Source organism: Papilio polytes, unplaced genomic scaffold (assembly GCF_000836215.1).
Source record: "Papilio polytes unplaced genomic scaffold, Ppol_1.0 DF821388.1, whole genome shotgun sequence".
Lineage (NCBI taxonomy): Eukaryota > Metazoa > Arthropoda > Insecta > Lepidoptera > Papilionidae > Papilio > Papilio polytes.
This window is the reverse complement of record NW_013527816.1, coordinates 186,344-212,389: the sequence shown is the minus strand read 5'-3', so window position 1 is coordinate 212,389 and position 26,046 is coordinate 186,344. Positions and strand designations below refer to the sequence as shown.

At 33.1% G+C, this 26,046-nt stretch overlaps 3 protein-coding genes and 2 long non-coding RNA genes across 10 annotated transcripts in view; 4 read left to right on the top strand and 1 right to left on the bottom strand.

Annotated features, from left to right (window-relative positions):
- Window positions 1–630: 630 nt before the first annotated feature.
- On the top strand, window positions 631–3,974 carry LOC106109000 (lysosomal acid phosphatase-like). Of its 2 annotated transcripts, none has more exons than XM_013290385.1 (8): window positions 631–946; window positions 1,043–1,133; window positions 1,208–1,409; window positions 1,775–1,930; window positions 2,221–2,450; window positions 3,061–3,230; window positions 3,310–3,428; window positions 3,718–3,974. In XM_013290385.1, the coding sequence occupies exons 1-8, from the start codon at window positions 719–721 to the stop codon at window positions 3,797–3,799; spliced, it is 1,278 nt and encodes a 425-aa protein (XP_013145839.1). In that variant the 5' UTR covers window positions 631–718; the 3' UTR covers window positions 3,800–3,974. The 2 variants fall into 2 exon arrangements, with proteins under 2 accessions (XP_013145839.1, XP_013145838.1); XM_013290384.1 differs by having other exon boundaries at window positions 1,040–1,133.
- Window positions 3,975–6,831: 2,857 nt separating this feature from the next.
- On the top strand, window positions 6,832–15,063 carry LOC106109016. The gene is made up of 3 exons (XR_001225984.1): window positions 6,832–7,452; window positions 7,770–7,864; window positions 14,986–15,063. It is a non-coding gene; the product is annotated as an uncharacterized LOC106109016 (long non-coding RNA).
- On the bottom strand, window positions 7,968–15,873 carry LOC106109014 (inverted formin-2-like). Of its 2 annotated transcripts, none has more exons than XM_013290408.1 (10): window positions 15,781–15,873; window positions 14,974–15,637; window positions 14,462–14,540; window positions 14,269–14,360; window positions 13,582–13,663; window positions 12,673–12,832; window positions 12,364–12,426; window positions 12,204–12,284; window positions 11,909–12,041; window positions 7,968–11,326 (listed from the first exon to the last, which is right to left on the bottom strand). In XM_013290408.1, exons 2-10 carry the CDS (start codon window positions 15,623–15,625, stop codon window positions 11,019–11,021), a joined length of 1,650 nt encoding a protein of 549 aa, XP_013145862.1. In that variant the 5' UTR covers window positions 15,626–15,637; window positions 15,781–15,873; the 3' UTR covers window positions 7,968–11,018. The 2 variants fall into 2 exon arrangements, with proteins under 2 accessions (XP_013145862.1, XP_013145863.1); XM_013290409.1 differs by having other exon boundaries at window positions 15,762–15,854.
- On the top strand, window positions 15,120–16,330 carry LOC106109017. Its single transcript, XR_001225985.1, has 2 exons — window positions 15,120–15,210; window positions 15,556–16,330. It is a non-coding gene; the product is annotated as an uncharacterized LOC106109017 (long non-coding RNA).
- Window positions 16,331–19,785: 3,455 nt separating this feature from the next.
- The window catches only part of LOC106109008 (ubiquitin carboxyl-terminal hydrolase isozyme L5), an 8,221-nt gene continuing 1,960 nt past the window's right edge, over window positions 19,786–26,046 (top strand). For 2 of the 4 annotated variants that reach the window (XM_013290397.1, XM_013290398.1), the window contains exons 1-7: window positions 19,812–19,998; window positions 22,087–22,189; window positions 22,633–22,696; window positions 23,300–23,405; window positions 23,775–24,002; window positions 25,437–25,594; window positions 25,679–25,880. In XM_013290397.1, the coding sequence (XP_013145851.1) occupies window positions 22,117–22,189; window positions 22,633–22,696; window positions 23,300–23,405; window positions 23,775–24,002; window positions 25,437–25,594; window positions 25,679–25,880 (831 nt within the window). In that variant the 5' untranslated portion in view covers window positions 19,812–19,998; window positions 22,087–22,116. Of the gene's footprint in view, window positions 19,999–22,086; window positions 22,190–22,632; window positions 22,697–23,299; window positions 23,406–23,774; window positions 24,003–25,436; window positions 25,595–25,678; window positions 26,041–26,046 lie in introns of those variants that run through there. The other 2 variants (XM_013290396.1, XM_013290395.1) reach the window with 2 other exon arrangements.

Genomic DNA, 26,046 nt, shown 5'->3' with positions numbered 1-26,046 from the left:
AAAATATTTCTTTTTATGACAATATAAAATGTAAAAGGAATACAAAGCTTACATAGTAAATTACATTAATATACATTTTCTCTGGCTGAAAATTGATAACATTGACCTGAACACCACTGTGTGTGAAAACTGAAAAGTGTAAGTTTAATGTATGTTTCATAACTAGTAAAAGTTATGTTAATTTAAGTCGACTTTACTAACATGACAATTTTATTTTTATTATAAACGCGGAAGTTTGGATGGATCGGTGGATAATTGTTAGAGTTTTCCGCCTAAACGGCTAAACAGAAAGCATAGTCTGGAGTCTGGACATATAGGCTACTTTCTTTTGTTTGTTTTTTTAATTCCACGCGACTGTAATTTAAGCTATTTAGGTATTCAGATATTTAATTAAGGACTTCAGGCATAGAAAATAAAAATAGGCAGACGAAGTGCGGCTAGCGCCAAACAATGGCGCTTTTGTCCGTAAGATAAATACGCCCCTGGCCAGACTGGAATACCTATTTCAATAATTCCATTTTATATTCCTGAAAGTTGTTTACTTATCACGTGTTCTATCTGCGTCAGTCTTTCCTGTATTTATGCCTGCATTGGAAAATTCTAGAAGGCGGGCGGTTACAATTCAAGGCAGCGTATCGATGATTTCGCCAGTTGTAGATTGACACTTTAGGTGTGTGGTCCTTGTGCAATAAATTCTTAAAATCGTCATTTTGTTAAAATGCATTTTCTATTTTATCTTTTCATACACGTGAGCAGCAGTTTAGCTCAAGTTTCAATTAAGTATTCAGCGGTGCTATATAGCTCCGGCTTTAACCCTTCGATTAAACCGTATCCTACAGATCCATTACGTTATGAAGAAGCATGGCCGTATAAATACAGCGAACTCTTTGAAATTGGCAAAAGACAACATCACGCTTTAGGACAATGGTTTGGGGAACGATACCTTGTAAGCCTGGTCATTTGAAATGATGAAATTAAACGGTATTCTATTGCGTCCTGAATATAAATTGTTATCTTTTAACATGTTCTCTGTTTTCAGAAGGAGTCTTTAAATGGATGTACCCCTGTAACGATTTTCGCACGCTCTATCGACGAGGATGCTTTTATAAAGTCGGCCCAAGCTAGCTTAGCTGGTAAGATGAATAAATCATTCTTTGCTCTTCCTTGTTTCTTCACTTTTTTAATATTGTCTGTTTTATTCTTTCAGGTATGTGTCTCCCAAACGTGAGCAACAATTTTACGAACGCATATTTCTCCCAGCAACCCATATTTATAACAACCATACCAGTAAAGGAAGATGAAATTTTGGCTATGAAAAGAGTATGTCCAAAATATGGTAAACTCAGGCAGGAATATTTAAATACAGAGCCATATAAAGATGGACTCAATTCCTATAAAGAACTTCTGAAGTAAGTATTTTTTTAACCAGTCTTTATCGACTTTGCACACTTTTAATTTCACAGTATAGTTATTAGATTATTAGTTATTTTTCAATTCCCATAGTTAGCTTCCTAATCGACTATATTTTTTTGTTTATACATTTTGTACAGATTCGTGTAACCAAACATAGACCCACTTCCCGTAGTCAATTTCTCTGAAATTTGGTACACGCTTAGTCTGACTACAATGCACTTTTTAAAGCAAGCTTGTGTTAAAATATAATAAGCTACTAAGTGAACCCAAACCCAGTTGTTAAGTTAACTAATTAAATTAATGATTTATTTCAATTTAACGAATGTCAGTCAATTTAATAAATGTTACTTATAAATTTCAGTTACTTGTCAGAACATACAAATTGGACTGTTGAAAATTATTACGATATCAATGAAATTTATAACATTTTGTTGATTGAGGATTTATACAATTTGGCTTTGCCAAACTGGACCCAAGCAGTATTTCCACAAAAGCTTAAAGAACCGGCATGTCATAGGTTAGCTGCTTTTTAGTGTTAATGTTAGTAATTAAATAAAAACGTTGCATATTGAATTCAAACTATACATATTAGAGGTCTACCTTGATTACCAAATAATGGTTAGTTCCCTTTTTGAACGTTTATAGACATACTTACTGTAACCTCATTTATTTATATTGAAATTTACATAATCCTCTATTATTCGCCCAAAAATATTAAATTGTTCATCCAGATTGTAACAACTTGCAATAACAAAAGATTAATGAATTTCTATTTAGTAATGATAACAATTACTTCATATTTTCCAGTTATGCTTTGCCATCGGCTACCCCATCTATGGCCCGTTTATTGGTGGGCCCATTGATTAAAGAAATTGTGAATAACATGTCACGTGCAATTACGATCATGCCCAGTGACGTTATTCTGTCAGTATACAGTGGCAGTGATAATACAATCGGAAATGTTCTCACTGCTTTGGATTTGTTCGATGGAAAATGTCCACCATTTATTGCAACAATTTTAATGGAACTTTTATATGGCAAGTAAAAATTATTTGTGCAAATTATTGTACATCGCGTACAACTGATTTAAAGGGGTTCTACAAAAAGAAAACTCGCCCACACCAAATTTAATTTGCTACGACACTCCGCTATTCCGCGTTACCTCCGAGCCCTTTGATCATCAGCTGGCTACGCCATCGTTTCAATGATTTATCACAGTCACCGGCTTTACTGCTGGCACTGAATATCTTTCGGACCCATTTGGAATCCAGACTTAAATTCGGACGACTGAAAGTTTAAAAAACCTTTAAAGATACACTCAATTGCATCTTTGTATCGCTATAACAATCGCGAAAACGTTTATGCCATCACCGCGTACCCATTGGCATCTTGAATGTACCACTTGATATTTAGTAAATGTATATATTTCTTAGGAAACTGATCTAAAATCATTTATTTCATACATATCTAGGCGATTTTAATAATCATTTACAATGCCCATGAATTATGTTCAACTACGGATTACATACTTTTCCGTTAAAATATCCTTATTACAAACTTTAATCTCTCTTTAACAAAATTACATCTGAAAATATAAACTAAGTGACATTGAAGAAATATTGTCTGTTATATGTTATATTTTTACAGATAACTATGCAAATAACTTTTATGTAAGAATTTTGTATCAGAACACCAGTGATATGACTGAACCCTATGCTATGGCCATACCCAATTGTGGTACCCTATGTGACTTTACAACTTTTACTGAAATATATGGTCATCTTATATCTGTTGATTGGGAAGCCGACTGCAAAGAGGTTTGTAAAAAATGTTCTATTTAATAACACTTTATCGTGATCATTGCATCTATAATAAAACCATCTTTTGTTGTTTCAGGATGAAGACTTTTTGACTGATTTACAAATCTTTTTATTATTACTGTGCCTCTTCTTATTGGCTCTGGGCTTTCATTGCGCTTATGGTCTAATTTACTACTCTCGTCGTAATTTTGTAAGGTGAGTTCTAGGAAATTATTATTAATGCAATTATTGCAACAGGGAACAAGTTACATACTCAGCAAACGTCATGAGATAAATCTGTATGATGTACTTTGACGCGGACTACATCACCCTTATATGGACAAACTAATGATTATGATCTATTAAATTTTTAGAAATACAAACAAACAGATATATTTATCTTTTTCTAGTGGCAGTTGACTTAAAGAAGACAACATAACAAGCAATGCCTGTTTTAGTTACTTTTTGTTGAAATAGTTCATTGATTTTTTCATTTTTCTTTCAGTGACGAAGATTTCACAGGAGTTGTAATGATGGTGGAAATGTTTGTTCATCCACCTATTATGCCAGGATCACCGCCCGAATGAAGTGTCTTGGGTTTTAATTTATTTTGTAATCAACTTTTATTATAGTAGTGGCTAAGATTACATTGTTTTATTAAAGTGCTCAATAGATTGCTTTTTTAATAGATTGCTTTGTCACATTTAAACTGTATGTAGTGTTTAGTTTTGCATAATTTTATTAAACTATAACTAAAACTTGTTCTATCGTTTCATTTCGTAAAATTTTTAAGAAATGAATATTATGATAAGCTAGATATGTCCGGCAACTTCATCCAAGTGGAGTTTAAATGTGGGGATTATTTCCAACCGTCACCCCGCTCTGTCCCCACGTGAAAATAAGAAGTTTCATCCACTCCACCTTTTAGTCCCACTAACACAAATAAGGTGATAGATGGAACAGTTACGAAATAAAATAAGTTCCACCCGTCTCCTCGTCGCAAAAGGTGGGACGGAAGAAACTTTTTATTCTTATCTGTCTCCACGTGGGGACAGAACAGGGTGTCGTGGGCAGGCTCTAGTACTACACATGCGAAATAACTTAACAAACATCCATTCACCTTAACGGGTGAATGGATATTTGTTAGAGTTTGTTACCTAAACTGCTGAACGGAACTCGATGAAATTTGGTACACATGTAGAACATACTCGTAGTTTACAACACAAATGCTACTCACTAAGTTACTTTCAATTCCGCACGGACGCAGTTGCGGTCGAAAACTATCGACTATAAGAAACAAATACGCCCTGCAGAGGGTGTCCTACAGCATAACAATTGTTTTATTACATTATCGTCATCCCTTTCATTCTCTTCGATAAAAAGACTACAATATACAACTGTCACATCAGTTGAAACCCACTATAAGAAACATTGCAATTTTTTTTTATAACAGAAGTCGGCAAACGAGCAAGCTGCCACCTTAATCCATCAAAATAACGAAGCGACCGCTGCCTATAGACAAAGAAATTAAAAGAAAGGCAAGAAATCTAAGCTTTTTCAATTTATTAAATGCATTTATATCATTTAAACTTGCTAATAATCTTATATTACTTCACGGTATAAGATAATTAACTTAAAACATTACCTGTTAAATGTTTTTAAAAATAAAGAACATCACGCCGAAGAGCAGGTACGCTAGGTAGCGGGTAAGTACCGTCGATAAACAAAATGCTAGCATTTCCTTTGTGTAGATTGGAAACATTTATGCTTAATGAAAAAAAGCGTGGTCGTAGTCCGTGATCATTTTTAGTGTGAAATAAAGTAATTATATTGTAAATATCTATGATCATCATTACCATGACATTATCATAAACTTGCACATGACAGCTAAAGGCACCTGTAAACGCTGGATTGGATGTCGTCGCCGGGCTTGACGTGGTTAAGATGATATTTGATTTTGACATGTATGAGCGTGGAAGTTGAGGGACGGCGTAAGGAGTGGGGATATGACAGGCACGAAATCGTGCAAATCGTGAAATGGACAAATTCCATACGGTTTGGTTAACTGGCGTAGAAGTTACTGTTCCCTGTTACTGGTATATGTATGCAGAATGCGCCAGTAACTGGCATGCACCACTATAGTTATCTAAGAGGGTGACGTCTTAGGCAGGCGTATGCATGACATTGACAACGTCCCGCTGACAACCATCATTAAAGCTGGCAATATTCTAATGTTAGGTTGATAAAATTAAAAAGTAGAAAATCAAATATGTTTTAATTTACAATAACATCTTTTCGGTCCATCACCTAACGATTTTTAATGACCTTGACAATGACTAGAAGTCTAAATAATATGGCAAGCATAAATGGCATTTAGAAGAATATATCTATACGGAAGCCTAATGAAATTGCTTACATTTAAATAACAGTGTTCGCCTGTTATAAGAATTCCGACCATGATTTTTGATCAAAGGTTTTTTTCATTATTTGATTACAAATAGCTTTATGGACTTCTTATCTTCTTGTCTAATTTAACGCTTATCGTTCCTACCGTTCCTTAAAAAAGAGTACATGTACATACATACAGTCGATGATATGATGATGAATTATCTTAATATACGTGAAGCAAATGAAGTATTACTATGATATTTTTTCATCATCGAAATCTGTCTAAGGACCGCAGCTTTACTCTTGCAACTCAAAGAATTATACAAGAGACGTCAATTATCCCTTATAGCGGTGTGTATAACATCCCGCATTTGCTCGAAGTAAGATTCTGAGCAATACGTTTGAAGATTCAGTAACGCAATTTCATCTTTCCCGCCCATAGCAGAATGACAGACCTACTTAATCCTGAATTCTATCAATATTCATGCCACACGCATCCATGAATTAGGAGTAGGATGCGTCCGCGATCCTTGAGTAAACACAAAAAAGGGCCAACTTCATACACTTTCAAAGAAACATAGATACCGTTTGCCTCGATAATTTTATAGATACTTTAGAAAACCTTGTATTATTAAGACAAACATTTATATTAAACTTAGAGTAAACTTGAATAAACATGTTATAATGAGGTTTTAGGATTATCCCTAATTCTGAACACAAACACTTGGTGCTTTATTACACAAAATATCTTCTTTGTACAATCGATAATTTTTACTTTTTAGAATTAACCTAAAACAAATACGCACAGTACCTAACATGGTTAATAATAAATACAAGCCCTGTATATTATGTATATTTTCATGAAATTATTATGTAACATCTATCTTATTCCAAATATACTTTAGCTTCGCATTTTCGTCATTATATACTCTGTGCGCACCGCTTTGAAACCGCTGATATTTTTTTATCCTGGATATCAGGAAAGTGACGTCAAAGTTGCCATTGAAATGTAATGACCTCCAAAAGTAATAACTTGGATATATACCAAACTTTCCTAATACTAAAAAGCAACAAATCCTATTTATATCATAAATTATTTCAGTCAAAAAAAACTTTTATTTCTTAACAAAAACATCTTATCCACAAATGTTTTGTAAATAAGTTGCAACATTGTTATATAAGAAAATACATATTTCCTTAATTACCTAAGACTTATGTGGCATTAAATATTTAACAAAAACAAAAGACAATTCTTGGAAAAAATTGTGAACAAATTCCCATTGAAATCGGATTTCCTTAAGCAAAATTTTATGTACTAGTTTTATATACCATTCTGAAACTGAAATTCTGACTGCCATCTTTGAACATAAATAATCTATGTAACAAACGCGCATATACATACGAGTATATTATATATATTTTACTAACGTTAAACGAAAATTAATTATTTGAATATTATATTATTAAGGAGTTGTTCCTGTTAAAAACTTATTTAAATAATTGATATATCTCCATTCCAATATAATTTGTGATGTTTAAGTGAGTTAACATTACCACGCACGCCCGCAAGTTTTGATTGAAAGCAAAAGATGTGCATAGCCTAAAACGTTAGGCGTAGAAGATATTAAATTATCAATGGAAAAAGACTAACATCAGTCCAATTAGAAATATTACACACCTTTCATATTAGTCGCGCAACTGAAATTCGCCGTAAAAAGTTCACATTTGTAATATCGAAAAGGAAAACATGGAGTTGGAAGGATGCCTTGATCGCAGGAAGACAGAAATATGGACGCCAGCAAGTAGGGAGAGAAAATGCTATTGGATATTCAATATGAATGAAGTGAATGAGGTAAGTCTTATTTGTTAATCATAAACTTTGCTTTCTCAAGAGAAACGCTTTATTTGCAACAGTAAAAACTGCCTAATATAGGTCTATTAAATCTCATATTGTTTTGAGAAACTGTTTATATTAGAGAGTCATTGATCTTTAGTACATAAAACTTGGAATGGAACTTTAAGTACCGTACAATATTCTTAACAGTTAAAATTCTATGAAATCTTTAATTTATTATGTGTGTAATTTTTTAATATATGTGGGAGTACTGTAATTTTATCAATTGTTTTATGGTATCTCATATTAGTTATTGATATTCAATTATCTTACAGCGGCTGCAGATGCTGACAGCTTGACATTTTGCTAAGCACACACCGAGGAAGAAGCAAATGGCACGGCTGCAAATTTGCTAAGCTTTTGTACTCAGGTAATGTGAACTATTCTTTTTTTCATATTTATAACATACAAAACCCAGCACATAACACATCAAAAGGTATGAAAAACTGGTGTATTGAAAAAAAAAAACGCACTGAAATACTAAAATTCACTACCATTTATTGATATCAAATTTAAAAGAACATTTCTTCATGTAAAATCTTAAACAGTTTATACTGAGTTAAAGGATAGTGGTACAATGTATAAAACTAGTATGGAGAGTAAAAAGGCATCAACAAGTTAGACTCAATGAGTTATACTCCATCGCAGTACATTTTGGAAAAAAATTAATATAAACATACTATAGAAAATTAATAACAAACATTAAAAAAAAAACAATAGCAATATATGCAGCTCAGAATAATTACAATAAATCAGTTCATTAACAGCAGCTACTCGGGTTAAATCAATTTTTCTTGCAGTTTGTAAACATGATACGCAACATGAATACGGCAAAATCTAAAATAAAATACTTAAGCAGGTACTATGGACATATCTAGAAATATTAAAATTTAGTATTAGGTATATTTCATTACTAAAATATAAATATTGCAATATTTTATGATCAAAAATGTACCTAATGCATATTTTATAAAAATTTCAACTGTAAAAGTGGCCTTATAACTATTACAATTCTATTAAAAATAATTTCATATTAAACAAATATTTGTTTTCAGTTTTTTAACTACATGTGACATAATTAAGTATAGAGAATTCTAGAATATGTTGTACACTTTACAATGTTGTATTGAATTCTTAAAATACATTACAATAGACAAAATAACATGTGTTTTGTAAAGTCAAATTACAGATGCCAAATGTTTAAAAAGACACATAAAGTTTCTAAAAATGTTTATTATAATAGCATGTGCAGTTTCTAAGTTAGTTAGCAGTACATCTTAGCGCTACAGATTGAGGACTGAAATAATTTATTATTAGCTCAGCAGTAGCAATTTAGTTCTGCTTATTGCTACAGATATCAGTTGCCCCAAGGTCTATTACAAATATTTGTGAGAACATTTCGCATTTTGATTGACAAAATTTGTATTAGATTCAGCAGCGCTCCTACTGGGCGTAAAGTATACCAACAAGACTCATATATACATTGTTGATGATGTAAAGAATACATTCTCGCAACTGTCACGCAAATATTCGTGATAGACCCTCTTTTATTTATGGATTTTCGTGTACTTCAGTGACAGAGATACTAAGCATGGACATTTTTTTTCGTTGCAACTGCATTAAAATTGTTTTGTGTACAGTCCAAAAAAAAACTTTGAACTATTAATAATGAACATTTTAATAAAATTTATGAACATCCATAAATAAGACTTTCTTATCACTATTTTGACAATTTAGTAAATGATCTCTATAAACTGTAATATATTGCTGCTAATATACATATATATTTGCTTATCTTATTTATCATTAGCCAATCTCAACTTTAAATTGGCTTTACCTTGCACAGACCATTCAATAACTATATCTCATGCTCAATAAAATTTATTGCTTTTTAATAACATTTTAAAAAGTATGATAAATAAGTATGATAATTATTACTGAGTTGATTTAACAAAAAAATAGGTCAAATAACTGATCAATAATAATAAAATTTCATTACTGTTCCAATTTCATCTGATAGTATTGCTTATGTATTAGTTGATCAATATCACTGCATTATGTTAAAAAGGCATGTTGATTCATTGTCAGTATCACTAATATGAACTAGCTAACACTATGAGACATTTAACTTGATTTCAATAGCAGCATATACATGTAAAAAAGTTAACCTGATATATTATTAACAACTTTTTCTTTAAAAACTATTATGGAATGATCTAGCTTTACTATTTCGTATATTTTAAAACTCTAATATTACAAAATGAGCGAAAACAGCTGCATTGACAAACAAATTATGACAAAACACATGTTACGTAATGAATCAAAGTTAAATAATTCGCTTATCTCACCGGCATAGCACATGTAATCTTAAAGTCTAGTTTCGTACTCTAAGTAAATTAATCTAAAAAGGCAAAATACTCTTAAACCTGAAACTATACGTCACACAACCTTCTCATCGCTAAGCAAGAAAATAATATAATTACATCACTTCTTTCTACATGCACCTTCCACTAACCACACACATACTGTAATACCTTACATTACTAAATTACTACAAACTATATAAAGTCCCTCATTGCATTTCGACTCACCAAAGTCTTTATTTAATATTATAATGTAGCGCTTTCAAGTTCCCTTTTGCATTAGCAAAATTTTAATCTTCATTATTCACCTTAATATTGCTTCAATGTTATTTCTTCTATTTGGTGTATGTTACATTCTCAATCTGCATTTAAATATAAGATCTAGTCTTTGTTATATCTTAAATAAAAATATATTTTACTCATTCTGTACTTTGTTGGAATTAATATAGTTTGAGGGATTTATGACTGACTTCACCTATATCTAGATACAATCCCTTATTCCAACGTAAACTATTCCAGTGTGTTCATTTTAAACAGTTAACTGCCTAAATTAAGTTACATATCATATATACAGGGTGATTCTTAACCGGTGGATCAACCGTTTTGTGGAGGTAGAGGACCTCAATAGCTATCATTTAAACGCAAAGTGTGTTGCCCGATTTTCTATAGTTTTAAAGATATTTAATTTTTTGGAAAAAAAAACGGAATAATCAGATTTCTGCCTTAAACTTGAACGTACGTCCAAAATAATGTGTTTACAGTGGTCATTTTTTTATTTAACAACCCTAATAATTAGGCTTGCGTACCGTTATTCCTTTTTTGGAAAAATCATACGAGAACTAATTAAAAAAAAAGTATTAAAAATTTTCCTAAAAAAAAATTTCTTTCTTGAACTTTGAGAAGCTGTAACAAATTTTTTTTACACCAACTTTTATCCTACTAGATTTTTTTTACACAAAATTGAATAACTTTCAAACTACAGAAAATCGTGCAACAAACTTTGCGTTTAAATGATAGCTATTGAGGTCCTCTACCTCCACAAAACCGTTGATCCGTCCGTTAAAAATCACCGTGTATATATGATGAATGAAACACACCCATAACATCATATATACCATATATATACACACATAACTACTAACTAGATGAGACTGGAAAAATCTAGTTATAGTATGGCCCAGTTGGTGGTGGTGGAGGGGGGATGGTAGGTTGATAAGAAGGGAAAGGTGGTGGGGGGACAGATATTTGTGTCCCAGTTAAAGGGGACATGGAAACACTAACAGGAGGGTAACCTCTCGGTAGTATTCCAGAGCTACTGTAAGTTACAGATCCTGTCATCGATGTTGCACTTGAACTCTCCACTTTTTGACTAGTATTGCAACCGTTGATACCATTCAAACCAGTACTGTTCGTTCCAGCCAATCTGTTAATTTCATTTGTCAAGTCGGATTTATCCGGACTTATTTTAGCTGCAATCAAATATTACTTTTAATTACATACTTAGTATTAACATTTCACATTACCTGATTTATATTAATCTGGAGTTATTGACGTCACACTTTGCTATGGAGTAAAATTGTATCCTTTATGTTGCTATTAAATCCTTTTTTATATAAATAACGAAAATAGCATGCAAATTGTGACGTCACTACCATATATTTGATAATGTTTTCGTGTCAAGTTACTAAATGTTACGTTTGGTAGATTTTATTTTCATATAAATATAATATATCTTAATTTATTTAAATAGTTATTGATGCTTTTTGTCTTATTTATAACAGTGTTAATCATCCCAAACCCAATTTCATCTGAAATGTATACTATATTACTAGTACACCAGCTCATTAATAAGATGCATTATTATAACTTTAAAGGAATCCTTTCAACTATCATTAAAGCTACTTAGGACATGACACTATAATGGTTCATAGTATTTCAAATTGCTTTCTTGATAAATATTTGACTTCTCTCTCTAACAAATTACTGTTTCTCTTTAGTCATTTAATGATTAAAACTCTTAAAGTTTGTACCCTGAATAATTGATAACTTACAATTCTGTAACAGATCAAAAAAGGCTTGTATAACATCTGTAGGTGAATGATTTACAATTGTATTTGTTCTTCTTGGCAATGCTGATAAAGTTTGCAGAAAACTTTCATCCAAACTGCTTGATGTACTGGCACCCTTAAATATTAGAATTGATTAACAATTATTTAAATATTATATTAACTATTTACATATATTATATTGTATGATAAACAAATACATAATCAAAATATATTATCTGTACTACTGATTAAGTTTTTAATAGTCTTATGCATAATTACATTTATATAAAAAACTCACCATATCTAGTACATTTCTCGGATTACTTAAAACACAATCCATAAGTTGTAACAAAAATTGTTTCGGTACTGTTGACATACTCTAAAAAAATGTAACAAATTAAAAAAATCAAAATTTCAGTATTTTCAGCAGATTTTAATAAATTAAAATCCATATTTACCGAACCAAATGATGTTGGGTTTAACTGAGACATTATATCATGTAACTGTATTTGTGGTACACCCTGCAACCAAAAGAAATATTAATCAGTTACTCCCAGTGTGGAGCCGGAAATTAATATCAAATTGCTTTTCTAATATCATCATCTGCCCACTGTAGCACATAGGCCTTCCATAGTTTCTAATATACAAGTCATCAATAAGCATTAACATTTTATATTGATATAAATAAAATAAAAACTCAGATCAATTTTAAAAGACAAATAAGTAAATAGTCATTATTATTTAAAATTTATGATAACAGAAATAACCTCAATATGCTCTTCCAAAATCCTAAACATGTCAGAGCTGACTACCGATCTCAGAAGCTCTTTTGCAGTTTTGTACTCTTCCAGGGTCTTTTCATAAATCAATTTTTGATATTCCTGTTCACACTGTAGCTTATCACATTGTTGTAGATATAATTTAATCCTACAAAATAAAAAAAAGCATAAATATACTGTGCTACAGGTAACATGCTGGTGTTTTTTTAATATTGACAAAAAACTTAAATTCCGTATTGATTCGTGTTATCGCTTCCCTATCCAGGGTATATTACTTCAAAAAGTGTGTTAAAGTTTAGACATTCGTAATCGCCGCGCAAACGTTAATAATTAATTAATTTAATACGCAATTACGCAATTATTTTATAAAATGTAATCTATCCCCTATATGGAAATAAGAGCTTTCCATGTCTTTAGTATATAGTTTAAATGTTTAGTCTTAATCATGATATGGGTAGAAACCCAATATATGAAGAACAGGTTGAAACGGAAATACTAAAATGTTTATGGAGAAAACATTAAGTAAATGTTTAATTTTTTCGCACAGCATGTTATATGGAATTTTCCTAAAATGCACGCTCAGGGGATCTTGAAATGAAAACTTTTTTTTTATCCAAATTGCTGGCCATAATGTGAAGCTAAGGCAACCTAAGAGACAGACGTGGAAGACATTGAAGACTAAAAATTCGCTAGATGTATTTTCTAAATAAATAAAAATGCGCTTTGCATTACTCGCTAAATAAATCAATTATTTGTAATGGATGGAAACCACTGGTAAAAAGCCACGACTGATAATAATGTTTAATAATCATTGTAATTAAAGATTGTAATTAATATATATTTTCAGATTAAAATTCATGCAGACAATATGAAAGACAAATTGCAGTATTTCCAAACCTGATCTCGCGTTGAACACAGTTTTCGCAATGCGCGTCTGCTACAATGTTGTCCCCTGGCTTCCTTATTTTGCTTGGTCCAGCTGAGAACAAATCAACAAGCGCCGAGCCAGATAGAAATTGGTGTAAAATAACATTATTATATAAGCAAACATCCAAACAAAACATAAGTGCTTGATTTTTCAAAACTTCAAATTTAACATAAAAGTAGGTAAAGAGATTTCTTTTAAATGGTAAAATCAAAACTATCTATATTTAGATCTATTTCATAATTTCACCCAGAAGTCAAGGAATAACCTCTATAATATTATGTGAATTAACTTCAGCGACTAAGTCAGACAATATTTTTTAATATTGTTGGCAAGGTTAGATTTTAATGTAAATAGCATGGCTGGCATAATAACGAGGGGGATAGTTTCGCATAAGACTTGCAAAGCCAACCAAAAAACACATGTAAAAAGTACATTTTTTTTACAAAAGCTTGAAGAATTAAAGAGATAACTTTGAGGATACTTGATTTGTTTGTTACTTGACTGGCAGGATGGTCATTTTTTTGTTTTTTATTATTCGCTGAAGCTGAAATCTCTTTTTCTGGTTTTTGCACTCAAAACATAGATTTTATGTAACGCTAAGCATTTAGTTTAATTGTTAATTTGTTTTAAATTATTATCAATATTACATAACTCACCTTCAGGTAAATTTGATGCTTTATGTTTTACAGCACCACTACTTGCCTTCAATTGGTTCGGTAATGGTGGCGGAGGTCTACTTGCATCAAACCTTTAATTAAATTTAGTATTAGTATTTACTATCAACAGTAAATTAATGTATACATCTTTTGTTTATTTTACTTATAAAAACATGTTTAAATTCATACATACATGACGACAGGCAGAGGAGGAGGTGGTTGATTGATTGGAAAAACCACTGTTGTACTTTCTGGAGGTTGACCGAGTGTTGCTAAAAAGTTATTAAAATATGATCTACAGATAATTGTAAAATAACAAAAAAAATCTCATACATTTCAAGATGTTGCAAACTCATTGTAAAGATCAAAAAATTTAATACATCAAACTTAAATTACTAATAATACAGAGTTTCAGTGCAATAGAAAGTAACAATCCCTATATATCACTAGAAAAAACTAGGCAACAGATTAGTTCTACCTCACATTTATTTGCTGACTATAGTTTACATAATTTGTCTGCATCTAGTATAAGATAAATGATTTTAAAAAGCTGAAATTTCTATGTTGTTTAATTTACAGACTCTAAACATTTACATAAAAAGAAAGTGTTAAAATAAAAAGTCTCTGCTTAGGTAGTTTCGAGATTTATATGTTTTTTTTAATTCATGGTAAAAATAGTTGGAAAACTCTTATATAAAATGTTACCTGTGTAAACAGGGGCTGCTGGGCGTGATTCACTTGGGGAAGCTGTAGTAGGTGGTGGCGGTGGCGGAGGAGGCGGCGGCGGTGGCGGCGGTCGTTGGATTGCCAACGGCAAAGCCGGCATCACCGGCATCGCGCGACCTGGTGGAGGAGGCGGAGGCGGCGGCGGCATCGCTGCACAGGCTGCCACGCCATGGGGCATCGGAGACATAGACCCCGGTACGCCACTTGGTTGGGACGGTACGAAAGACTCACTAATAAACACGGCTATCTGTCGTATTGTCTCCCCATTGTTTGCCGCCGTAGCTTTGTGCATTGCGGCATGACGTTGTGCGAGCACACGAGGTATTTCCCCTGTTGCAAGAAAAAGGTTTTCTTCTTCTCTAGTCGTATGAAGATATGTACAATCTCCCCTCGTGCAGCCGGTTTTGTTTTGATAGTCGTGGCAGAATTTAAGAATTTTCTTCATTTCCTCAAAATCCAGTTCGTGACGAAATTTGCATTTCGTATTTTTCTTGCATGTCCCCCATACATAATTTCGACATATTTGCTTTGGTTCATCATTTGATACAATTTCTGTTTCAGTTCGAGTAGGAGGCCGTGGCTGCGGGGGCAGCGGGGGCTGACGGCCATTTTGATCACTACGGTTGTTCATGGAACAAAATGTCTGGAAACAAAGAATGGTACACTTGAGGTGAAAGATAGTAACGCCCACTGTAAACAAAATTCTAATTCATGTTATATTTAAGATGATTACTTCGCGCTAAATATCAACTTAAAATACTAGTTACTTTATTTAGAAGATTTAACCTGGACTTTTACTTCGTCACGAATAAGAGCACTTGACACCACACTGAAACAGTAAATCCATCCAAACTAATTAAATATTATAAGTGTACGCAAAAACATCTTTGTTCAAGAACAGTCTCTACTACTAGATTATTGCTAAATGCACCGAGATTAAGAAAAATAGAAATAAACAATAAGATGGCGAATACTCCACCTCAATGTTGCCATGCGAATAATACAATTACAATAAAATGCACGTTATTTTATGCACGTGTTAAATTGATCTATTTTTGTGTAATAATATACTAAACACCCATAGTGAAATTGGTTCACTACATTACCATGGATGTGTAAAGCGTTTTACGTGTTTAAAATTATATCAATAAAATTAAGTAAAAATGTATCAGGCGATTAATTATATAGTCCCGCAAGAACATTGTCTCTTTCGCCTCTGAGCATTTAGGGTTACCAGCAATGTAATATACACATTTATAAAGGACGTGTCTACATTTTGTATGATAGGTGGTTTTGTAAACTAACAGAACTCGTATCAAATTTATTGGTAGATAAAATTGTATAGATAATTAAAACATAAGATATAAAAAATAAATTGGTTTGCGTTAAAAATGGGTAGCTTTGTATAATATAATAAAAATATTCAAATCAACGAAAACGAAATCTCAAGGCATGACAGCTAATGTTGTTGTTTGACAGCTTTAAATGACGACTTCTGGAGAGAAAATTTATGACAGCATTACTTGTTTTATTCTGTTAGAAAATAACAATAATGTTTTTCGAATTTTCTTATCATATACATTATAAATTATTAGTAGCAATCCAAACTTATGTTTTAATTTTAAAATCGTTATTTCTTTGTTGTAACAAAAAGTCCACTTTCAATCTATATCTATACTATTATAATAAACGTAAACACACACTACTTTGTTGCCAAGATCTCAGCAATTACAGCATATTTTTGAATAATTCCTTGTTTAATAAAATGCCATACACTTGGTTCACGCTTAAGGCTTTATATTTTAACGCCATTAAACTTAGGGGGTAAATATTTTGGATAAAAATCCTAATGTAGAAAAGAGACCATAAGTTGCTGCCAACATCAAGGAAGCAAGGTTGTCATCATGTCATGTCACTTTGACATTTATAATTGATAATTTGACAAATGTAAACAATAAAATAAAACTTTCATAATTTCATGCGGATGAAGTCGCACGGGAACAGCTAGTTTTAAGTAAAAAACAAAATGGCGGTTCAGAATAAAATATATAAAACGTTTCTTGTTTCTATTTTCGTTCCTCATCTTTTGTATTTATATTAAATTTTCCTGTTTATTGACTTTCGAAAAAAGGCCCACTTTGGTACAACTCCTTTGAAAATAAAATTACACGTTGTCATAGTCTCGCAATTGAACTCAAAAATCTATTCAAAAAAACCGTTTTGTGCTAAAACGATTCGCCAGATTAAAATTTAAACAGAGACCAAAAATCTTTTAAACTACGCTATCTGAGAAAAAAAGCTTGACAGTAATCAATTGTTCAGGCGGTTACAACAATATGAGTAACAGTCGTTTTAATGTTCGAGTTTTCGAACGTTGAAAGTTGTCCATTGTACAGTACATGTCTTTACCGGACACCCTGAATGTGGGGGGAATGGGGGAGGGCGAAACGTGCGCTGTGACCCAAGGCGCCGCATAAGAATCTTGAACCAAAAGCCTAAATTAATTCTACATCTATGCCTAGTTTACATTATTACAGTGTTTAATACTAATGTTAACATAACATCCACAAAAAAGTTACAAAAATGCGTAAAACGAGCCACCGGAAGTTTTTATGAGGGCATATGTGTATGCGCGAGATAGTCTTGGGTAGTACACGAACTATGTACTAAAAAGTAATGTTATTATATATTTACATTCGGCACTGTACTAAAAGTAACGTTACTGAACGGCATCTGTTAATCGGATATTTGGCACTTTTAGGACAGTACTACACGATATCGGTGTTCGCTTCTTCGTTGTTTGATTTGATTGTATATTTGCTAAATTAAAGCATTAACCTTCGGTAATAAGAATCAAAAGTGTATAAAATTTGATGTGCAGTAATCTATAACCCTCGTTATATTCTATTCATGTTCTCACAAATCTGAAGTACTAAAGGTACTAAAAGTGTGTACTAGTACGTTTTCCCAATTGTACTGGTACGGTGCGCACTTGCAGATGTCCGATTAAGCCCAAGACTAGCGCGAGAGCATAAGGGGTGCGTGCGACTGACTATCGGGATCGGGTGCGGCTGCGCCGACCGTGGCGCCGATGTGGCGCGAGGGCCACGGGAGGCGCGACGCGGGAATGTCCCGAGCAGGGCGCGAGGTGCAAGAGGTGAGGAGCGGGAACGCGGCAGCGCGGGTGGCGTGATGTCCCGAGGAGGGAGCAAATACGTGGCATGATCTCCGGGTAGAAAGGATGAGATACGAGAAACGCAGTACGGGCGCGTTACAAGTGTTAATTTTTTCCCAGATTCATTTCACAGCTGGAATCTATTAATGAGCAACAAAAATTTACATTGGGTAATATGGAGTTACAATCATTGTTCTGTGTTGTCGGAGTTATCAAATTGTTCAAAATCTATTTAATGGCTTTTTATGTACGGCTCTTGTGGCCAATTTTGTTAGGAGCACGTAAGTGCATTAAGTGACAAGACCATCCTTTCTAGGTCTTCCTCTACCAGTACACCCCTCTCTACATTCATAACTAACGTCTTGTTACATGCGATTCCTTCTCATAATATGCCCATACCACTTTAACCTTTTTCTCCTTATTTTCTCAATCTCAATGTTCTTTTAAATATATTTTTATTAGTATTTATCTTTAGAAAACCAAGAGAAACACTCAATGCTTGATAAATTTGTTTAATTCGTAACCGATAAAAACCTACATCCCAATCCCAAATACATACTACACTGTGTTAGAGCACTAGAGGTTTGCCAATGCTACGGCAATAGGCAATATTCATATGACGCCAAATTGGAGCAAACTTTTTGAAAGCATTCTTTATTACTCATACCTGTAAAGATTTTTTAAGAAAATGTGATTTAGTGGCGAAAATTAAAGATTAAAAAGTTTTTTTTAAATTCCCTCGCTAAGTTCTCAAAAGCAACGTTATTGGTGGAAGCAAGTAAATTATCTAATATGGCGTCGCTGTGTTGTCAATGCAATGTTTATTTACGTTAGCTTATATAAAAAATCGCTCTTGAAGTATTTTACTGTTAACACGTTATCAAAACTAACTTTAAAGTAAAAAATAAATGAAAATAGTCATTAACTACCACTTATTTGTACCAGTAATAATAAAAATGAATCGATTTTTGACTTATGAGAACCAGAGATACTTTGTTGTTTTTTTTTACATCGAAGTGACATCGTAACACGTAACACGATACGGGAACCGTAACCAGACTATTATCCAGACTATGCTCTAAACCTGTGCCAAATATCATGGAGATCCATTCAGCCGTTTAGGCTACAAACGCTAAAAAAACACCCATCCATCCTTCTAAACTTTCGCAATTATAATATTACTATGTATATATAATATAACTAGAACCGTTTAAAAAAAAGTTAAATTTAAAAAAAATACGCATATTCCCTACTCTCGTTGTTCAAGCCATCAAATTACAAAATCTCGGCAACCCTAAGGGCCGCAGCCGATTCTACGGCTTTTGACGATCTACGACAGTTCTTTGTTTTTCTTTAATTTTTTTTTTTCTTTTGAATGATAAATTAAAAAATGCAAAATTGTGATTTACAATGATTTATATCGGGAAAAATGGAATAAAAACAAATGATTTATCATAAGACAAAAGAAGGAAGATAACACATTTTTTTACTTTGAAAACGGTAAAATAGCGACATGTAGCTGATGTTGAAAAGTTTTTCTATTTTCACTGGTGCTCAGCCCACCGATGATCTTTGACCATAGACACTGATACACACACGGCTTTTTACATGAGGTACACGGCTAGGTAAAAATTTTCATTGGCAACACTGCTGTGTTCGGAGTTGAGAATTGTCGAAATTATCATTCTAAATTAGACAAAGTGAAATTGAGTATCTTAAGGTATTGTTCTAAATCTTAGTATGTTTTGTTAATAAGTTCCTATTTATTAACGTATACCTTTCTGAATTAGATTTTCGGTATTCCGTTCCGGAGAACAGCTTCTGACCAAGTAAGTCAACTTTGCATACTAATTCTCATTTCTTAATGCCTCGTCATGCTAACTGAAGAGAATTTTACTGTTGGCTATGGCTATAAATGCCGCAGTTGTATTTTATATGAAAACTGATCATATTTATGATAATTTGTAAACGATTAAGATATCAGCAAATTATCTTGAAAATAGTTTTCTTTGTGAAGAATAGAAACCGCCAAAAAATGGCGCCATGTTTTTTTCGTTTAGAGAAAAATTAAAAATTTCCCAGTACATTTACAAGTTTTCTTTATTTTGCCAGGAAAGGAAATTGTATTTATTTTGCATTGTCCTTTTTTAATATACCTTGGTATAGTAATAGTGGATTTTATGTGCATAGCATCTTAGGTTTTATATCGTGTTCCTAGCTGGCGTCGGAGACACCGGTTGGCGGCTAAAACCAAACCAAATATAAATTCGGTAGTTTACATTCATATGTTTTTTATTACAAGAGATAGTTGCCCTCGACTATTTCAAATCGTTCTTTTTACATGAAAAACAAACCAACAACAAACGAATTGTTTTTCTGGTTTTGTTTTACAGACATGGGCGTGGCTTTTGGAAAACTTGTATGAAAAAATGTGTTAAAAATTACAGTTTCCCAAAGTTAAAGAAGGTTTTTTTTTAAGAAGATTATTAATGTCTTTTTTTTACATTTGTTCTTGTGTGAATAGGCAATATGCATGTGACGCCAAATTGAATCAAACTATTTTTTTAGCATTCGTTATTACTATAAAAACATACCTGTATAGATTTTTTTAATGAATTGCGATTCAGTGGCAAAATTTAATCATTAAAAAGTGTTTTTTTTTAAAATCCCTCCGTTAGTTCTAAGACGCAACGCTATTGGTCGAAGCAAGTAGCGTATCTACTATGGCGTCGTTATGTTGTCAATACATAGCTCCTTTAAGTTAGTTTATATAGAAATTCAATCTTGGAGTTTTGTTTACTGTAAACACGATATCAAAACTAACTTTAAAATAAAAAAATAATGAAAAGAGATATTAATTACCACTTATTGCTACCAGGAATAATAAAAATTAATAGATTTTTGACTTTTCATATGTCTGAGAACCAATAAGATACTTTGTTGTTTTTTACGTCGAAGTGACATCTGAGCGAATGTGATAGATGAAATGTATAAAATATGATCGTGACGTCTCACGTGTCTCATGCCAACTCTAGTCGCGTTTTAGTCGCACGAAAATGATCGTAATTTTATTTTATTACTAGCTGTTGCCCGCGACTTCGTCCGCGTGCTATTAGAAAACATACGAACTCGATAAATAACAAAAAGCTATGTATTCCTCGGGAACCGGACATTTCTCGGGGTTGAACCCTGTCCCATGTGTACTACTCCAGACTTTGTTTTATATCTGTGCCAAATTTCAATAAAATATGTTGAACCGTTGCAGAATGATCGAGTAAACATTAAGAAACTAAATTAATGAATCCCATGGGAACCGTAACTATTCCCAGGATAAAAAGTAGCCTGTGTGTTCTTCCAGACTATGCTCTAAACTTGTGCCAAATTTCATGGAGATCCGTTCAGCTATTTAGGCTACAAACGCTAACAAACATCCATCCAGTCATCATAACTTTCGCATTTATAGTATACATATATTATATTTATATATGATATATGATTTTTAGCTCAATGGTTGAATATTTTTGAGTCAAAATTTTTTATGGTTATTTTATAACAAGTAGAATCGTTTAAAAAAAGAAAAAAAATACATGCATATTCCCTATTATAACCAAAAAAAGGGATAATGGTATGAAGCCCAATTATTAGGCTTGTTAAAAAAAAGTACTACACATTATCTTATTTACAAATTATTTAGGAATCAAGCTAATTTCAGTTGGAAATGTGATATTTCCGATTTTGTACAAATAATTAAATAACTTTAAAAGTGTAGAAAATCGGGAAACATGCTTTGCACTTAAAAAGCTATTGAAGTCCTCTAACTACACAAACCCATTGATCCTGTCTATTAAAAATCACCTTATATAGTGATGATTTATATGCAACAACCAATAACATTATGATTTATTGTCTTGTTTCAGTTTGACTAGGGTAATTCAAAAGCAGCGAAAATGCCGGAAGCTGGTAATTGGTGCCAGATTGAAAGTGATCCAGGAGTGTTCACACAGTTGATAAAAGCATTTGGTAACTTTCCATTTTTTATAATATATCATAAATAGATAAAACCAAAAATATATTTAATAATGGAAAATGCTCTCTTGCTTGATGCAATGCCCCAACCACACAAAAACGGCATGAAGAGAAAGCAATTTTGTGTTTCATCTGTTGCATGTGCGACTCAGGAGTTATTTTAGTTCACTTTATAGGGAAGGGATGAAAAGGCAAAGGTTGATGGAGGTGGGGGTGCATAGAAGTGGGAATCTCCTCCTGAGCATCCCCTTTTCTGTTGCTTAAGGCAAAGAATCTATTTTTGCAGATGTCTTGGCAGCGGTTGTTTAGCTATTATGGCAAATTTAGGTTGCCATTTACTCCTGATTTATAATAGAAAAAGAATATTTAAAAACAGTAATTAAAAACTAGTTGTGAATCTGAAACTTAAATTATTGTGATTACCTTTATATTTTTAGGGACAAAGGGAGTCCAAGTTGAAGAATTGTGGACTATTGATGGAGGTATATTTGAAAATTTGAAGTAAGTGTCAAAATCTTTTATTTTAATAGTATAGAATAGTAGAGCTTTAACATCTTCACACGAATGGGCCGGTTCGCCCAGTGTAATACCATGACCACACAGAAAACAGGCGTGAAGTGGAAGCAATTTGGAGTTTCGTCTGATGAGTGTGGTGCCGGAGGCCTAATTTTAGTCCCTTTCCCTTTCCACCCTTTCTTGAGAGGAAAGGATGGGAAGGAAAAGTGGATTTGACGGTGGAGTATATGCATAGGAAAGGAAAATATCCTCTTTATTTGCGTCTTCTCCTCCGTCGATCAAAGGTAGGCAACGCATCTGCAATTGCGGATGTTTATAGGCAACAGTTGTTTTCCATTTCTGTGGATTCAGGTGGCCGCTTGCTCGTTTGCCAGCTTGTATTATAAAAAAAAAGAAAGTTTAAGATATTCATTTTTTATTTACAACTTACCACTCGTAACTAGAGTTTTCAACTTCTTTAGTTGGCATTCAAGTCTCAATGTATTAACTTATTAACTTAATAAATCTTATTATCTCAATGTGTTTTTAATTACTGTTGTTATCAATTTTGAAATGTTCTTGTTATAATTATGTGTATGTTATTTTCAGACCTGTGCATGGCTTAATTTTCTTATTTAAATATGTCCAAGACAATGCTCCACCTAAACCAGTTGTCACCGATGATAGGATTAATAAGATATACTTCGCCAAACAGGTATTTTCTTGTTTTTTGTAAATAATTCATACTTCATAGTTTAAGAATTTTTTGGGAATATAAAGGTGACAAATACAAATAACATTGGATTTTTATTTAGATATTAGCTTTCGCCCGCGACTTAGAAAAAAAGTGAGAAGCCTATGTGTTCATCCACTATCCTCTATGTCTATGCCAAATTTTATCGAGATCCATTCAGCCATTTAGGCTACAAACTCTAACAAACATACATCTATCCATCCATACATCTAAACTTTCTAATTTATAATATTAGTGAGATGTGCATTTTATTGATGGAATGAAAATCATAATTATTCCTTGACATGTTTTGTTATAATTTCATTATATTTTAAAATTATCTTTTGTTAGGTTATAAACAATGCCTGTGCTACTCAAGCTATCATCAGTATTCTACTAAATTGCACCCATCCAGATGTAGACCTGGGGCCTGAATTGACCCAGCTGAAGGATTTCAGTATGTGCTTTGATCCACAAATGCGAGGCTTGACATTAAGTAACTCCAACACTATACGAACTGCACACAATTCAATGGTGCAACTACCACTCTTTGAAGCTGACCCAGATGCATTTTCCAAGGTATTTATAACATTACTAGCTTTCGGCCGCGACTCCATGACGACTCAGCAAGACTGTGTTCTTCCAGACTATCCTCTACATCTGTAGTGAGAAGCTCTATGTAAAATTAGATAGTTTTTCTCGATCGAAGATATTACCGCCCTTATTGTTCTTATTAGACTGGACCTAAATGTATTTAATGATGACTATTTATAGTATTTCGCCGCGACCTCAATAAATCTGCCTCGTGCCATGATTTTCTTAGTGGTTGTTAAATGAAAGACCGCGTCCTTAGCGACGCGCTTGCAAAGGAACATTATAGGCTGCCGCCGATCGGTGACGCGCGGCGACAGCGCGGTCGCGGCGATCCAAGGTTACACTTGCCGCGAGGCGCATCAACGGCGGCACTTGTAACAGCGAGTAGGCATTTATGTCGCCAATATCTATGCTAAATTTCATCAAGATCCCTTCAGCCATTCACGCTACAAACTCTCAAACATCCATCCATTGATCCAGGCACCAATCCATCCTTCTATGATTCCCTCTATCACTCCCTAATGGGGATACATCTAGTTACCAATAACCCTGTATAATAAAGAAATTCGCAAAAGATTATTTTTATTCTAGTTGTGAACTGTGCTGCTGCCATATATATTTTTTCAGAAGCCGTCATTTAGAGCTATCTGTCAAAAAGCGACATTAGCTGTCATGCCTAGACGAGATTTTGTTTGTATTGTAGTAAACATTTGAATATTAATATTTATTATTTTATTTAAAGCTACTCATTTTTAACGCAACCAATTTATTTTGTGGTGCGGTGAGTAAATATATGCTATCAACCTCAGTTATATGGTCGAAAATTACTCCATTATTGTTTGAATTATCAAATAGGTTGAACAGAGGCAGCAACATCTGATTGAAGAATACAGCGAAATACCTATGACAATGAAAACAAGTTCTTCAGTGTTTCCCACAAGTAAACAATGATACCAGAATCAAAAAACTTTGAGTGTCAATTAAAAAACAACGGCGGTGTCTAAAATTAGATTTTTTATGTTTTAATTGTCTTTATAATTTTATTTACTAATAACCTTGGTACCTGTTCTGTTAGTTTGTCAAAACCACCTCCCATACAAAAGTCCTTTCAATTGCAAATGCCATATGATAATGTGGGCCTTTGACATTGGATAATAGTTATCATGGAAACCTTACTTCCTTCAGTCAGCTTGTAGTTTATGCTCCCTTTCCCACATGAAGCTTTTTTCCAATTCATTTACCCCCTAAGTTTAATAGCGTGAAAATATATAGCCTAAGGAGTATCGTAAGTGTAGGGCTTTTTAAAGAGAGATTTATTCAAAAATATGTTGTGATTTTCGATATCATTCGTCACAAAGTAGCGTCTTTATAAATTTTATCTTTCGTCGTAAATAGATTGTTAAGTATTTTTTTTTTCAGGATGAGGATGCTTATCATTTTATTGGATATATGGCAATAGATGGTAGAGTTTACGAGCTAGATGGTTTACGCGAGGGTCCCATTGACCATGGAGAGGTAACTACCCATGAGGATTGGCTTGATGCGGTGCGACCAGTGATAATGGAACGGATCAATGCGTTAGTTTCTTTTATGCTTATCATATCAACTATACTATGTTGTAAGTCACTTGTCCCCTAAAACTTTATTGTAATTTCTTGTAGGTATACTGAAGGTGAAATACACTTTAGTTTGATGGCTGTAGTGTCAGACAGGAAGATGATATATGAACGGCAGATAGATGATTTATTGGAAGCGAGTCAGCTGATCCCGATGGACAACGATTACGTAGAAAATGAAATTCGGAATCTCAAGATGTTGATTGAGCTCGAAGATGAGAAAATGGCTAAATATCAAGATGATATGGTTAGAAGGAGACATAATTATTTACCGTTTATAATTACTCTTTTAAAGATTTTAGCTGAAGAGAAGAAGTTGATGCGCGTTTACCAGAAGGCTAAGGAGCGCGCTTCGAAGAAGGGTGCGAAGAAAATGAAAGTATAACAGGACGAGTGGGGGGGCACGCGCGTAG